This window comes from Ranitomeya imitator, chromosome 8 (assembly GCF_032444005.1).
Source record: "Ranitomeya imitator isolate aRanImi1 chromosome 8, aRanImi1.pri, whole genome shotgun sequence".
Taxonomy (NCBI): Eukaryota; Metazoa; Chordata; class Amphibia; order Anura; family Dendrobatidae; genus Ranitomeya; species Ranitomeya imitator.
Window position 1 is genome coordinate 108,302,093 of NC_091289.1, and position 17,445 is coordinate 108,319,537.

At 43.0% G+C, this 17,445-nt stretch overlaps 1 protein-coding gene across 1 annotated transcript in view; it reads left to right on the forward strand.

Moving 5' to 3' along the window:
- Nucleotides 1–11,612, forward strand: part of LOC138647914 (beta-1,3-galactosyltransferase 2-like) — a 333,912-nt gene extending 322,300 nt beyond the window's left edge. Inside the window, exon 2 of the mRNA XM_069737273.1 lies at nt 10,331–11,612. Within this exon, the coding sequence (XP_069593374.1) occupies nt 10,400–11,521 (1,122 nt within the window). The 5' untranslated portion in view covers nt 10,331–10,399 and the 3' untranslated portion in view covers nt 11,522–11,612. The remainder of the gene's footprint in view (nt 1–10,330) is intronic.
- Nucleotides 11,613–17,445: the final 5,833 nt, after the last annotated feature.

Sequence of the window (17,445 nt, forward strand, 5' to 3'; positions counted from 1 at the left end):
TGCTCCCCCATTGACTTGCATTGGGTTTCGTGTTTCGGGCGATACCCGACTTTTCGCGATAATCGGCCGATTTCACTCGACTCGACTTCTAAGATAGTCGGGTTTCGCGAAACACGGCTCGACTCTAAAAAGGTCAAGGTCGCTCAACCCTAGTTGTCATTATGATTTAAAAAGTAAAAACAGAAGTTTGACAATAAAAAGTTTCACCAACCACTTACATGAGTGAAGAAAAGGTTTTGGTGTTATTATTCATATTCTCTGAAAAAAGGCCAAGAAAGCAAAAATTCTGCCGGGGTATGTAAACTTTTGAGCATAACTGTACATGGGGCCCATCCTGTTTGGTGAAATATATGGGGCCTATCATATACTGGAGCATTATATGGTGCCCATCAGATACTGTATTGAGCATTATATGGGGACCAATCTGTATGGATCATTATATGGTGCTCATTATTCTGTATGGAGCACTACATGGTGCCCATAATACTGCATGGAGCAATATACTAGGCTCATTATTCTGTATGGAGTAATATACGGAGTTCATTATTCTGTATGGAACACTATATGGTGCCTATAATACTGTACTGGTATGTAAACTTTTGAGCACAACTGTAATGCTTCATATATAATTGTCTCCATAGGATGCTCCATATATAAGGAGCCCCATATACTGCTCCATATGTAATTGGTCCCATACGATGCTCCATATGTAATTGGCCCCATTAGATTCTCCATATGTAATCGGCCCCATAAGATCCTTTATATATAATGGGCACCATATACTTCTCCATATGTAGTTGGCCCCATAAGATGGTCCAAACATTAAAAAAATGAAATACCTCTCCTCGCTGGCCACTACTCTGCTTTGGACTCCTCAGCGTTGGCGTCTTCCAGCTCTTTGCAATTTGACTGCTCAGGCAGAGGACGCACAGATGTGACATAATCACAACCTGTGACCTGGACATCACAGTCAGAGGATGCGGAAAATGCCGCATTTAACTGGGACAGGTGAGTATCACAAGTGCTGAGCACTGGCACAGGCATCGGACCCCCATACGGGTAATAAGTTGGTGCAGTTATAGCTATAAAAGCTCACAAGGCTGAAATATTTTGCCTTAAAATGAACCTGTCACCCCCAAAATCGAAGGTGAGTTAAGTCCACTGGCATCAGGGGCTTATCTACAGCATTCTGTAATGCTGTAGATAAGCCCCTGATGTGTCCTGAAAGATGAGAAAAAGATGTTAGATTATACTCACCCAGGGGCGGTCCCGGTTCTGTTCTGGTCCGATGGGCATCGCGGTCCGGTCCGGAGCCTCCCATCTTCATAGGATGACGTTCTCTTCTTGTCTTCTCGCTGCGGCTCCGGCGTAGGCGTATTTTGTCAGGCCTGTTGACCTTTCCCAGCACCTGCGCACTGCAGTACTTTACTCTGCCCTCAACAGGGCAGACAAAGTACGCCTGTGACGGAGCCGCAGCGTGAAGACTAGAAGACGACATCATCGTAAGAAGATGGGAGGCCCGGACCGGACCGCGACGCCCATCGGACCGGACCGCAGCAGGAACGCCCCTGGGTGAGTATAATCTAACCTCTTTTACTCATCTTTCAGGATACATCGGGGGCTTATCTACAGCGTTAAAGAATGCTGTAGATAAGCCCCTGATGCCGGTGGGCTTAGCTCACCTTCGATTTTGGGGGTGACAGGTTCCCTTTAATCTCGATGCAAATTTGAAGAAAAATCTGCCTTTGTTACAGGTGTATTTTGCAGTTAATCGTGTGCGGTGGTCACCACACACATCACCCTTACCTCTCTGAAAGTGCTGAAACCTGCTGTAAAACTATGCAATACATCTGTAAGCAAATAATCTGAGCGTGGATATGAAAATATACGCACCCTGTAGATGGGATTTCTAAAACCTCACCTATTGTAATTTGCACTGCTAATTGATTTCATATATAAATTTTAATTTAGCAGACAGTTTTCTCAGGAATGCCTATAGGTACAGGCCTATTGTGCATAGAGTAAATTAGGTTCTTACTGTATCTTTTCTTAAACAAGTTTTCATCAATCTTTCTCGAAAAACAGATATAACAAACAAAACTTATTTTTTACCGGAGATTCCTTATAAGGATAATAACCTTTTTAATTTAAAATTTTAGTTCATTTCAGGGTCTCACATCTCGGAGCTCATATTACAAGAATGTATTTTTCTTTTAACATTGAGAGATGAGGCTGCAACATACAAACATATTTTTCAAATGCCTTTTTATACCTAATAATGTATAATATTGTTTATGTAAGAAAAGTTATAATTGCTGAGAAATCTCTCATATGGTGCAGATATTCAACCACTGCTCGTCCACACAGAATCTTAATGTCCCATCCTTCTGGACGAGTACAATGGGTGCAGCTCTAAGGCTGCAGCTTTCCCGTATCACTTTGTTGCATAGCATATGTGACAGCAAGTCTTTCACTTTCTTGTACAGTTGGGGTGGATCTCACAGTACCTTTCTCAGATACGGGACATACCTCCCTGAAGGATTTCATGCTGATTGGCCTTAGTGCACCCGAAATCGTCATCAGGTCTGCTTTTATCTGCTCCAAGATATTGCAGCTCGCTCTGTCTTCACACCTATTTTTTTACATTGAGGGACACTGACAGGGTCCACAGGTGTCAGTTCTATGGCGTCGTACCATGAGAGATCTTCTGCATCACATACACTCAAGTCACTTCCTTTCTAGGGGTTAGCTGGAGGTTTGTCCCACTCAAGTAAATGTACCGCACTACTACTCATCTTTGGCATTGGTGGTTGGAGTGTAGGTGACCAGCAGTTATCAGAGTTCGATATTTGGTGCTTGACCTGCGGTGTTGGACATCGGGTCTTGACCCATGTAGTCTGGACTCGGGTCCCGCGATGTCCTGCTGGTCTCAGTCCCCAGTCACTCTTCAGTCGCTCTGCTCCTGCGTTCCACTGTTCTTACTCTCTCACTGGTTGATGCCAACTTCTTTCCCTCCTGTCGTGATTCAGTAGTCTGCAGTCACATGGAGTGACTGCAAACTTCTGTCAGAAGCAAACTTTTTAACACTGTTTGCGAAAATGTCCTGCTGAAATCTTGTTCTAGTGCTACATCTACATCACTATTCTGTATCATCACAATACAGCTGGCAGTCCATATGCCATCTATGTTGTGGGGAAATACTGAGAACGTAAGACCCTGATAAGGGAATCTGTCACCAGGTTATTACTACCCCATCTGAGAGCACCATAATGTAGGACCAGAGACAGTGATTCCAGAAATGTGTCACTTACTGGCCTGCTTGCTGCCATTTTTATAAAATCACGGTTATATCTGCTGCAGATCTACTAGTTCTCTGAATGTTGAGCTCTGTATAACACCATCCACACCACTGATTGGCAGCTTTCTGTGTTCTTTGGTCGGGTGGGGTTATTCAGAACCCATGAATATGGAGGACTAGGTTTGCTAGTCCACTTGTGATAAACTCCAGAAAGCAGCCCAGTAAGTGTTACATTGCTGGAATCAAGGTCTTTGTCTGTACATTATGCTGCTGTTAGACTAGGTGCCAAAAACCTGATGACAGATTCCCTTTCAAACAACTCTTACTTTCCATCCCACTGACATGATGTCAGACAGAGAGAATTCAGACTCAGCTTATGTACACTAGACTAGATATGCCTCATCTACATTGTGTCTCTCCGATTGATTAAGACTTCTGAGAAAATTTAGTATGCCTCATTTTCAGCTTCACATCATTTAGTAAAAAAGACAGAGAGAGAAAAGGCACTGAGACATCATTTAGTAAAAAACACATAGAGCCAAAAGGCACTGGGAAGTCATTTGACCAAAAGTAGAGCATCGGTATACTTTGCATATATAATTATTAAACATTTTTTATATAAGGGTAGGTGCACACGGTCAGTAATTGGTAGCACTTTGGACATGTGTTACTGTTCACCGCATCCAATACATTGTGCGGGTGATATTTGACTCGTGTCTCCGCAAGATAAATAGACATGCTGCGGTCTGGAGAGACGCGCCGCATGTCTGTCTCCGCGGGTGTCTGTGCACGAATAGTGGACATAGGCTTTCTTGAAATCCCATTTACTATGCTGTATCCTCTGGATGCTGCTGGTTAGACGCTGTGGAAGTACACAGCATCCAACCCACAGCATTTACTGACCGTGTGCAAATAAATGTGGAAGATCAGCACCCAAGGTCTTACAAAAGGTGTTCTTTCTTTGACCTAGCCAGGAATGCTGTGATTACCTTACATCAACAAATTTTACCTCATTTCAAGCTGCTGTTACACTGGAATTCTGGTGGCAACTGCTGGTGAATCAACCCCATTGTCTTTGTTTTAGAGATGCCCATTCTGCTGCGCATTTAACCTATAGAAATATACCTGCAGTGGGTGAGCAATAAAATGCTTATTTATTAAGTATAGTTATAAGAAGGGAGTATGTAAATGGTACACAGAATCTGTAAAGCAAAGCTTCAGACACTTCATGTACACTATACGAGTGTATGGTACCTTTGTATGGCAGTAACCACTTCCCTAGAAGCAAGGCTTTTACTTTATTAACCCCTCTGTGACCTTAGACGTACTATCCCGTCGAGGTGCCCTGGGCTTATCTGACCCTGGACGGGATAGTACGTCATAGCCGATCGGCCGCGCTCACGGGGGGAGCGCGGCCGATCGCGGCCGGGTGTCAGCTGCTTATCGCAGCTGACATCCGGCACTATGTGCCAGGAGCGGTCACGGACCGCCCCTGGCACATTAACCCCTGGCACGCCGCGATCAAAGATGATCGCGATGTGCCGGCGGTGCAGGGAAGCACCGCGCAGGGAGGGGGCTCCCTGCGGGCTTCCCTGAGACCCCCGGAGCAACGCGATGTGATCGCGTTGCTGCGAGGGTCTCACCTCCCTCCCTGCTCCCTCCAGCCCCGGATCCAAGATGGCCGCGGATCCGGGTCCTGCAGGGAGGGAGGTGGCTTCACAGAGCCTGCTCAGAGCAGGCACTGTGAAGGCTGCAGCGCTGCATGTCAGATCAGTGATCTGACAGAGTGCTGTGCAAACTGTCAGATCACTGATCTGTGATGTCCCCCCCTGGGACAAAGAAAAAAAGTAAAAAAAAAATTTTCCAAATGTGTAAAAAAATAAAAAAAAATATTCCAAAATAATGAAAAAAAAAAAAAAATATTATTCCCATAAATACATTTCTTCATCTAAATAAAAAAAAAAAAACAATAAAAGTACACATATTTAGTATCGCCGCGTCCGTAACGACCCGACCTATAAAACTGTCCCACTAGTTAACCCTTTCAGTAAACACCGTAAGAAAAAAAAAAAAAAAACGAGGCAAAAAACAACGCTTTATTATCATACCGCCGAACAAAAAGTGGAATAACACGCGATCAAAAGGACAGATATAAATAACCATGATACCGCTGAAAGCATCATATTGTCCCGCAAAAAAAGAGCCGCAATACAGCATCATCAGCAAAAAAATAAAAAAGTTATAGTCCTGAGAATAAAGCGATGCAAAAATAATTATTTTTTCTGTAAAATAGTTTTTATCGTATAAATGCGCCAAACCATAAAAAAATGATATAAATGAGGTATCGCTGTAATCGTACTGACCCGAAGAATAAAACTAATTTATCAATTTTACCAAACGCGGAACGGTATAAACGCCTCCCCCAATAGAAATTCATGAATAGCTGGCTTTTGGTCATTCTTCCTCACAAAAATCGGAATAAAAAGCGATCAAAAAATGTCACGTGCCCAAAAATGTTTTCAATAAAAACGTCAACTCGTCCCGCAAAAAACAAGACCTCACATGACTCTGTGGACCTAAATATGGAAAAATTATAGCTCTCAAAATGTGGTATTGCAAAAAATATTTTTTGCAATAAAAAGGGTCTTTCAGTGTGTGACGGCTGCCAATCATAAAAATCCGCTAAAAAACTCGCTATAAAAGTAAATCAAACCCCCCTTCATCACCCCCTTAGTTAGGGAAAAATAAAAAAAAATGTATTTATTTCCATTTTCCCATTAGGGCTAGGGTTAGGGCTAGGGCTAGGGTTAGGGCTAGGGTTAGGGCTAGGGTTAGGGCTAGGGCTAGGGTTAGGGTTAGGGTTAGGGCTAGGGTTAGGGTTAGGGTTAGGGTTGGGGCTACAGTTAGGGTTGGGGCTAAAGTTAGGGTTAGGGTTTAGATTACATTTACAGTTGGGAATAGGGTTGGGATTAGGGTTAGGGGTGTGTCAGGGTTAGAGGTGTAGTTAGGGTTACCGTTGGAATTAGGGTTAGGGGTGTGTTTAGATTAGGGTTTCAGTTATAATTGGGGGGTTTCCACTGTTTCGGCACATCAGGGGCTCTCCAAACACGACATGGCGTCCGATCTCAATTCCAGCCAATTCTGCGTTGAAAAAGTAAAACAGTGCTCCTTCCCTTCCGAGCTCTCCTGTGTGCCCAAACAGGGGTTTACCCCAACATATGGGGTATCAGCGTACTCAGGACAAATTGGACAACAACTTTTGTGGACCAATTTCTCCTGTTACCCTTGGGAAAATACAAAACTGGGGGCTAAAAAATAATTTTTGTGGGAAAACAAAAAGATTTTTTATTTTCACGGCTCTGCGTTATAAACTGTAGTGAAACACTTGGGGGTTCAAAGTTCTCACAACACATCTAGATAAGTTCATTGAGAGGTCTAGTTTCCAATATGGGGTCACTTGTGGGGGTTTTCTACTGTTTAGGTACATTAGGGGCTCTGCAAACGCAATGTGACGCCTGCAGACCAATCCATCTAAGTCTGCATTCCAAATGATGCTCCTTCCCTTCCGAGCCCTCCCATGCGCCCAAACGGTGGTTCCCCCCCACATATCGGGTATCAGCGTACTCAGGACAAATTGGACAACAACATTTAGGGTCCAATTTCTCCTGCTAACCTTGGAAAAATACAAAACTGGGGGCTAAAATATAATTTTTGTGGAAAAAAAAATATTTTTTATTTGCATGGCTCTGCGTTATAAACTGTAGTGAAATACTTGGGGGTTCAAAGCTCTCACAACACATCAAGATGAGTTCCTTAGGGGGTCTACTTTCCAAAATGGTGTCACTTGTGGGGGGTTTCTACTGTTTAGGTACATTAGGGGCTCTGCAAACGCAATGTGACGCCTGCAGACCATTCCATCTAAGTCTGCATTCCAAATGGCGCTCCTTCCCTTCCGAGCCCTCCCATGCGCCCAAACGGTGGTTCCCCCCCACATATGGGGTATCAGCGTACTCAGGACAAATTGGACAACAACTTTTGGTGTCCAATTTCTCCTGTTACCCTAGGGAAAATACAAAACTGGGGGCTAAAAAATAATTTTTGTGGGAAAAAAATTTTGTTTTATTTTTATGGCTCTGCATTATAAACTTCTGTGAAGCCCTTGGTGGGTCAAAGTGCTCACCACACATCCAGATAAGTTCCTTAGGTGTCTACTTTCCAAAATGGTGTCACTTGTGGGGGGTTTCAATGTTTAGGCACATCAGTGGCTCTCCAAACGCAACATGGCGTCCCATCTCAATTCCTGTCAATTTTGCATTGAAAAGTCAAACTGCGCTCCTTCCCTTCCGAGCTCTCCCATGCGCCCAAACAGTGCTTTACTGCCACATATGGGGTATCAGCGTACTCGGGACAAATTGGAAAACAACTTTTGAGGTCCAATTTCTTCTCTTACCCTTGGAAAAATAAAAAATTGGGGCAAAAATATAATTTTTGTGAAAAAATATGATTTTTTATTTTTACGGTTCTGCATTATAAACTTCTGTGAAGCACTTGGTGGGTCAAAGTGCTCACCACACCTCTAGATAAGTTCCTTAGGGGGTCTACTTTCCAAAATGGTGTCACTTGTGGGGGGTTTCAATGTTTAGGCACATCAGTGGCTCTCCAAACGCAACATGGCGTCCCATCTCAATTTCTGTCAATTTTGCATTGAAAAGTCAAACTGCGCTCCTTCCCTTCCGAGCTCTCCCATGCGCCCAAACAGTGGTTTACTGCCACATATGGGGTATCAGCGTACTCAGGACAAATTGGACAACAACTTTTGAGGTCCAATTTCTTCTCTTACCCTTGGAAAAATAAAAAATTGGGGGCAAAAATATAATTTTTGTGAAAAAATATGATTTTTTATTTTTACGGTTCTGCATTATAAACTTCTGTGAAGCACTTGGTGGGTCAAAGTGCTCACCACACATCCAGATAAGTTCCTTAGGGGGTCTACTTTCCAAAATGGTGTCACTTGTGGGGGGTTTCAATGTTTAGGCACATCAGTGGCTCTCCAAACGCAACATGGCGTCCCATCTCAATTCCTGTCAATTTTGCATTGAAAAGTCAAATAGCGCTCCTTCCCTTCTGAGCTCTCCCATGCGCCCAAACAGTGGTTTACTGCCACATATGGGGTATCAGCGTACTCAGGACAAATTGGACAACAACTTTTTGGGTCCAATTTCTCCTGTTACCCTTGGTAAAATAAAACAAATTGGAGCTGAAGTAAATTTTTTGTGTAAAAAAGTTAAATGTTCATTTTTATTTAAACATTCCAAAAATTCCTATTAAACACCTGAAGGGTTAATAAACTTCTTGAATGTGGTTTTGAGCACCTTGAGGGGTGCAGTTTTTAGAATGGTGTCACACTTGGGCATTTTCTATCATATAGACCCCTCAAAATGACTTCAAATGAGACGTGGTCCCTAAAAAAAAATGGTGTTGTAAAAATGAGAAATTGCTAGTCAACTTTTAACCCTTATAACTCCCTAACAAAAAAAAAATTGGTTCCAAAATTATGCTGATGTAAAGGAGACATGTGGGAAATGTTACTTATTAAGTATTTTGTGTGACATATCTCTGTGATTTAATTGCATAAAAATTCAAAGTTTGAAAATTGCGAAATTTTCAAAATTTTCGCCAAATTTCCGTTTTTTTCACAAATAAACGCAGGTACTATCAAAGAAATTTTACCACTATCATGAAGTACAATATGTCACGAGAAAACAATGTCAGAATCACCAGGATCCGTTGAAGCGTTTCGGAGTTATAACCTCATAAAGGGACAGTGGTCAGAATTGTAAAAATTGGCCTGGTCATTGACGTGCAAACCACCCTTGGGGGTAAAGGGGTTAATGTAGCATACAATGGAACATATAGCATTAAATTGGAGGCATACAGAGACATACTATGAGTTGTGATGTTATAATGTATCTACTATATATCGTATATTTTCTTTGCTCGCTTATATAGTATATAATTGATTCCACAGAGCTTTACAGCAACATCTTCACTGGGATAGTGATGATGATGATGATGATGATGATGAGGGACACAATTTAAATTAATTTGGGCTCGCAATCTAATTTTTCTATCAGTATGTGTTTGAAATGTGAGAGGAAACCCACGCAAACTCTTTGCAAATGTTGTCTTTGCTGGGATTTGAACTCAGGCCCACAGTGCTGCAAGGCCACCATGCAGTCTGTGTGCATACACACATATTATCACTGTTCCACCCCTCAATATATTTGGGATACAGTTATTGACAGCTCAGCTGTCCAATTTGGTACAGGGGCGTGCTGAGCTGTCAGAGTGTTTATTGATAGCTCGACCAGCCAATCTGAAGCTAGGAGTCGGTGGCTGTCTCCTAGTGTTCATTATCCCAGGTGATTGCCGTACTATTTAACTGAGCTCTTTCTCCTAGAACTTTGCAAGACGTACATTCAGCTAAGTATGGTTTGTATCCTCTGTGCCTTGAGTTCTGTGTATTGATCTTTCATTGCCTGACTTTGGACCTCGTTCTGACTGTCTGTTTAACCCCTTCTGCTCTGATCCGCTATCCTTCTGGTATTCTGACATCGGAAGGTTACCTGACTATGCTTTTGTCTCTTCCTTGTGTTTATGACGTACACTCCTGGCTTCTGACCTTGGACTCCTTGACAAGCTTGACTCACGGCTCGGCCGTGAAAAGTGACTTAAGTCAAACATATATATATATAGATATATAGATATGTGCATATATATATGTGGTATTTATATATATTTGTGTGTGTATAGTATGTTATTTCTTATGTACATATATATTTCTAAAACATACAGACCAAAGACATTAAAAATATACTGTCATTGTTTCTTGCAGGTGTCATTGCATGTGCAGCTAATGTATCTGGTTTTAGAAATAAACTTATAGAATTTGATACTTATTTTTGAATGTGTTTAAAAAACCATGAAGAATATATTTATGTCCAATACTCAACTTTTCTTTTTCATTTTCAGCATTGGCTTTCCGACATAAAGACATATAGGCTTTGCTGTGACTGCAAAGGAATACTTGACATTTCCAACATGTTTTTAAGAAAACGACTCTGCTGCTCCTCGTGGCTGAAGCTGAACCCCACACGCTCAGCGGTCCATGGCATCGTGTCGGGATTTGTGACCGCGGCATTCCTATTCTTCATATTATTGGCTGTAAACAATTATAACTGGTTTCCGAAGAGATATGCTAACACAGATATCCTTCCAGCCGGCCGTCTGATTAACCTTAATTTCTTGAAAAGTCTAAGAAATGTTTCTGGTTTGGAAGAGAACCCTGAAATGTCATCAAGTTTAAAACAAACTGGAGAACCAGGCAATATGGTTCCTGACATATACCACTTCAAGTACATTATTAATGAACCCAACAAATGCCTGGAGAACAGACCTTTTATTATTCTGCTTATTGCAGTGCAAGCATGGCAAAGAGAAGCACGTGAAGCAATCAGGCAGACATGGGGAAAGGAAGACATTGTTCCTGGTGTATTAACATTGAGGCTATTCTTATTAGGGAAAGAAACTGCGCCCACTAATGATGCACAGCAAGCTCTTGTAAATGAAAGTCAAACTTATCATGACATCATACAGCAGGATTATATGGACACCTACAACAACTTAACTCTAAAGACGTTGATGGGGTTGAAATGGGTAGCAACATATTGTCCACAAATTCCTTATGTCATGAAGACAGACAGCGACATGTTTGTTAATACAGAATATTTAATTAATAAACTGCTACGACCGGACCAACTACCTCGAAAAAGTTACTTCACTGGATATTTAATGAGAGACTTTACGCCCAATCGTAATACAGAGAGTAAATGGTACATGTCCCCGGAATTGTACCCAGGTGAACACTATCCTGTGTTTTGCTCAGGAACTGGCTATGTGTTCTCAGGAGACCTGTCAGAAAAGATTTTGAAGGCATCTGCAAGTATCAAACTGCTTCACTTAGAAGATGTATTTGTTGGAGTCTGCCTACACAAACTGGGGATTTTGCCTGTACCACCGCCTAAAGATTCTGATTTTAACCACTGGAAAGTTTCATATTCTCCCTGTTTGTACAACCAATTAGTCACTTCTCACCAATTTGAGCCCAGTGAACTGATCACATACTGGGAGAGTTTACAGAAAAGTAAACATACCTGTGTCTAAATAACAAGGCAAATAACATTTGCACCAGATTTAGGCTATGTGCCCACGTTGGAAATACATAGAAGTGGTGGCAGCAGCAGAAAACCACCAATATAACAAACACCAGGCGCTAGGTACCCACACTGGCCACAATGATTAATTCACAGATGTACATATATATGTAAAGAGAAAAGTGGGGATGTCCTGACCACATACTACTCCACGTACATAAGTACAAGAAAAGGGGGAGAGTGTAACCTCTTAGTACCATTCCCGGCTCACAGTGGAGCTACACGTATAAAGAAATAGAGATGGCAAGAAGCAGACAGAATACATCACCGTATGGTATGAGCAAGTGCTGGCCAGTGAGGGTCCCGGCGCCCGCCCCAACGCGCGTTTCGGAACACCTTCGTCAGGGGGCACGCAAGACAGAAGAAGTGCGGGGATTAAAAAGGCCACAGACCGGAAATGGAGGGTACGCTAAAAACCGGAAGTGCTATGCAGTCACTGGGCAACCATAGAGCGTCCACAGCTTACACAAGTGAGTACGAGGAGGAGTCACATGATAACACTGGGGCCGGAAAGGCTATGCAGTAACTAGGCAACGTGCAGAGAACAACATACACACATGAATACGAAAAGGGGTCACATGTAAATATACGCGACCCACCGGCACCGTTCACTATGGGGACCACCGCTACAAATAGAGCGTGCATATATAGGCTAGATTAACCGATGCGGATCGCCATGTGAACAAGGGGCACAGAAGGATAGCAGCCCAGGGGCCGAAACAGAAAGGAATACTATTAGAGACCCAAGAGTCAAAGGGCAGTATGAAACTGGAAGTGTGCAGGGGAATCACGTGGGGCCCCACGTGATCTTACCAGCAACACCCACCATGAACACCGCTGCCCCAGATGGAAATAATATAGACAAGGGACAGAAAAAAATAGAGAATCAGCAGACATAAGGGAAAAGTACGGACCACAAAAACCCCCAATACCACTATGGCACAGAATACATCCGATGACAAGTCAATATATGGCGAATTAAGACAAAAAGAAAGTATATGCATCACAAAATATATATAATACTAAACGCCAACACGATAACACATCCATTGATGAGAACAAATAATGTAATCATTCTATGCACACTAGCTTATACAAAAGAGGGGGAATATAAGATCCAAAAATACCCCATTATCAAATATCATATAGCTGACTACATTCCATATCTTAGGACTAATAATATTTCACTTTTTCAGAAGTCCATGCGGTAACAGTATATCTATTATAAAGAAAAAAAGAAAAGAAAAAGAAAGAAAAGTAGGCAGTTGGTATATGTCCCAGAAGGTAAGTATGGTATCTTGAAATACTCCATTATCCGGCACCAAAGTTCATGTAGCTGGCACACTCCCATATCCTAGGTTGCACGGTATCAAGCATGTCACTTCAGGTAGCGATCCATAAAGTGGAACAACACCAGTCATCAGGCCAACGTGATAAACACTAAGTCTAAGAGGTATAAAACGAAAATTAAAAACAGATGGCTGTCCGCAAAGGACATACACATTCACATTACTGAGGTAGGAAAGGAGCAAAACTTAGATGCTCATTGAGCCCGAGGGGGCAAACAGTCCGAAGTGTCCATATCCACCTTGATTCGAGGCATGCCAGCCTCACGGAGAGTTTTCCCCCTCGAATCCCAACATTAAGGGAATCGATGCCCCTGAACCTAATAAGGTTCCCATTACTTCCATGAAAGAGTTTAAAATGTTTTGGAAGGGTGTTTAAAGTAGAAATATCCGTGCAGCTAGCAGCAGCCTCGATCCCACGGACGTGTTCACGTATCCTGATTTTAAACGGGCGAGTTGTTAAGCCAACATAAATTAGGCCACAGGGGCATGTGGCGTAATATATAACGTACCGTGTATTACATGTAATCACTTTCTTGATCTTATATACTTTGCTATTCCCCGAATCGGAAAAGACATCAGTCCGATCCATGTTGGGGCATGCCACACATTTGCCACAGGGGGCGGATCCACATCGACGGGTGGCATTATCCAGAAATGTGGTTCTGGGAATCCCCTCATAGTGACTACGTGTCAGGTGGTCCTTGAGGTTCCTAGCCCGCCTAAAGGACATAAGTGGATGTTCCGGCAAAATTTTAGAGATGGTGTTATCAACTTTAAGTATAGGCCATGACTTCAGAAGGGCCTCACGAATCTTGGATGCTTGAGAACTAAAGTTAGTTATAAATCGTAGTTTCTGACCAGAACGTGAGGCATCCCTCATAGAGTTATCATATAGAAGAGATGTACGTGTAGTGGCCTTAGCTCTATTGTATGCCTTTTTTATGGATCTCCTGCTGTAACCACGATTAAGAAATCTGGTTTGTAGTTCTTCAGCCTGTCGCTCAAAATCTATCTCAGATGAGCAGATCCGGCGCAAGCGAAGAAACTGCCCCGTGGGTACAGCCCCGATAACATGCGACGGATGGCATGACGACGCATGTAGCACGGTATTGGTTGATGTGGGCTTACGGAAAAGATCAGTTTGGACGAGACCAGAGGAATCCCTCCTAACTATGACGTCAAGGAAGTCAACCTGTTCAGCGTCCCACTTAAAAGTCAAATGAATGTTAAGATGGTTGTCATTCAGAGACGTCATGAAGGCGAGGAGGTCCTCAGATGCCCCCTGCCAGATCAAAAATACATCGTCGATGTACCGGGTCCAAAAAAGGACCCGGTCCATCGACGCGTATCGATCAGACAGGAAGAGGTCCCTCTCCCACAGCCCCAGGAACAGATTAGCATAGGACGGTGCGAACGCCGCCCCCATGGCTGTTCCCTGGAGCTGCAGGAAGAAGGACCCCTTAAAAACAAAAAAATTGTGCGTCAAAGCAAACTCAAGTAACGCCAAAATTAATTTACAAAAATCAGGAGAAGAGCCGGATAGGCCAAGGAAAAAACGAACAGCATTAAGCCCATCTAGATGTTTAATACTGGTATATAATGATTCTACATCTGCTGTCGACAAAATGGTATCATCGTCCAAATGGACTGAATCTACCTTTTTGAGCAGCTCTCCAGTGTCCTTCAAAAAAGATGGCAAGTTTTCAACCAGAGGTTGTAGATGGAAATCGATCCACTGGTTGACTTTTTCAAGGAAGTTTCCATTCCCTGAGATGATCGGTCGACCAGGTGGCACCCTGGCATTTTTATGTATCTTGGGAAGAAGATAAAAGGTTGAGACTGCCGGTTCGGACACACGAAGTGCCAATGAAAGTTCCTTAGTAATAGTCCCGCTATCAACGGCAGAGTCCAGGATGTTGTTTAACTCAGAGCAAAAAGCCGACAAGGGGTTAAAGGTCAATTTGCGATAGCATACGGTGTTATTCAATTGCCGAAAGGCTTCTTTTTCATACATCGATTTTGGCCAAATGACCACATTACCCCCCTTGTCGGCTGGCTTGAGGACAACATCCTGGATACTCTTTAGATGTTGCAGCCTCAACCTTTCCTCACGATTGAGGTTATCTCTCCCAAGATGTTGCGGTATTTTAAGAAGGTCCTGGGTGACCACCTGGACGAACAGATCAATGTGAGAACATGTAGACAGGGGAGGAAACTTCCTTGAACGTGGTCGAATAGAAGATGGTATCTTACCTCCCTCAGATATGTTCTCACTGGAGAGCTCCTCAAGCACCCTTAGCGCATCCTGCTCTTCTTCTGTAGGAAATAAACGGTGTAAATCATTATCAAAAAAATGGCGTTTAAATAATAATGAGCGAGCAAAAAGGTGCAAATCTTTAATAACCGAAAAAACATCAAAACCCGCCGTAGGGGAAAATGATAGACCTCTACTCAACAAAGAGATATCAGCAGAGGAAAGCGTATGGCTACTAAGATTAATCACCTTGTTGTCCTTCCCTGTGTGGTCTGGTGAACGTGGAACATGTCTCTTATATGGATGGTAACCCCGTGTTCTATTCAAAGTTGTCCCGGAGCGTGTTGTCATAGAGGAGACATCCGACTGCCCACTCAGAGAGGACAAGGAAGTAATAGATGGTGCTTGCTTCAATGGATAGCCCATTTTTGCCTTCATCCAATGATATACCCTATTCTGTTGGTAATCCCTCTGGTCGCGTCCAAATTTACTGATTTGCGTATCATGAATATTTTTAACCGTGGAATCGAGGATTTTCTCTAAGCTGGAGTCAAACGCACGGATTTTCTCAGGCGGGCAACCCATACGTAATTCGTCCTGAGAGGAATCAATAAACTTGTCCAATTCTCCGATACTTGTAGTGTTGTAATCAATTAATAATTTCATCAGTGAAGATGAACAGATGTTACACGTTTCCTCCCAATTTGAGACAAATTTAGTATCCTCTACAGGAAAGGTGGGGATCACTCGGACTCGTAACCCCCTGGGGATCATGTTACCAGCAAGGTATTTCTCAAGGAACGCTCTGTTCCACCATAGTTTAGTACGTTTCAATAATGCATCTTGAATAGAGGAACAGAGATCGTCCCATTTATGATCCTCAGAACGTGAAGCACTACCACCACCACCATATACTTGTTCCATTTGGCCTAGCCAGGCTTTTTCTTTTGCTTTATAATCCATTTTGTCACCGTAAAAACCTGTGCAAAACACAGCAAACATACAATAATAAAGAAGGAGAACGGTGACTGGCGGCAGACAATACCAGTGCATGGTCACAACATATATAGATAAATCAGTCTTAATATATTTAAAATAAAGGGGACCAAGCCTGCCATGGATTTATAGTCGACCAGTTGTTGATATATTTAAATACACAGAAAGGGGGGGGGGAAGAAAAACTTCCACTCAACAATCGGGTCTAGAAAGTGCAAAAAATACTTTATTTGGAAATACATAGAAGTGGTGGCAGCAGCAGAAAACCACCAATATAACAAACACCAGGCGCTAGGTACCCACACTGGCCACAATGATTAATTCACAGATGTACATATATATGTAAAGAGAAAAGTGGGGATGTCCTGACCACATACTACTCCACGTACATAAGTACAAGAAAAGGGGGAGAGTGTAACCTCTTAGTACCATTCCCGGCTCACAGTGGAGCTACACGTATAAAGAAATAGAGATGGCAAGAAGCAGACAGAATACATCACCGTATGGTATGAGCAAGTGCTGGCCAGTGAGGGTCCCGGCGCCCGCCCCAACGCGCGTTTCGGAACACCTTCGTCAGGGGGCACGCAAGACAGAAGAAGTGCGGGGATTAAAAAGGCCACAGACCGGAAATGGAGGGTACACTAAAAACCGGAAGTGCTATGCAGTCACTGGGCAACCATAGAGCGTCCACAGCTTACACAAGTGAGTACGAGGAGGAGTCACATGATAACACTGGGGCCGGAAAGGCTATGCAGTAACTAGGCAACGTGCAGAGAACAACATACACACATGAATACGAAAAGGGGTCACATGTAAATATACGCGACCCACCGGCACCGTTCACTATGGGGACCACCGCTACAAATAGAGCGTGCATATATAGGCTAGATTAACCGATGCGGATCGCCATGTGAACAAGGGGCACAGAAGGATAGCAGCCCAGGGGCCGAAACAGAAAGGAATACTATTAGAGACCCAAGAGTCAAAGGGCAGTATGAAACTGGAAGTGTGCAGGGGAATCACGTGGGGCCCCACGTGATCTTACCAGCAACACCCACCATGAACACCGCTGCCCCAGATGGAAATAATATAGACAAGGGACAGAAAAAAATAGAGAATCAGCAGACATAAGGGAAAAGTACGGACCACAAAAACCCCCAATACCACTATGGCACAGAATACATCCGATGACAAGTCAATATATGGCGAATTAAGACAAAAAGAAAGTATATGCATCACAAAATATATATAATACTAAACGCCAACACGATAACA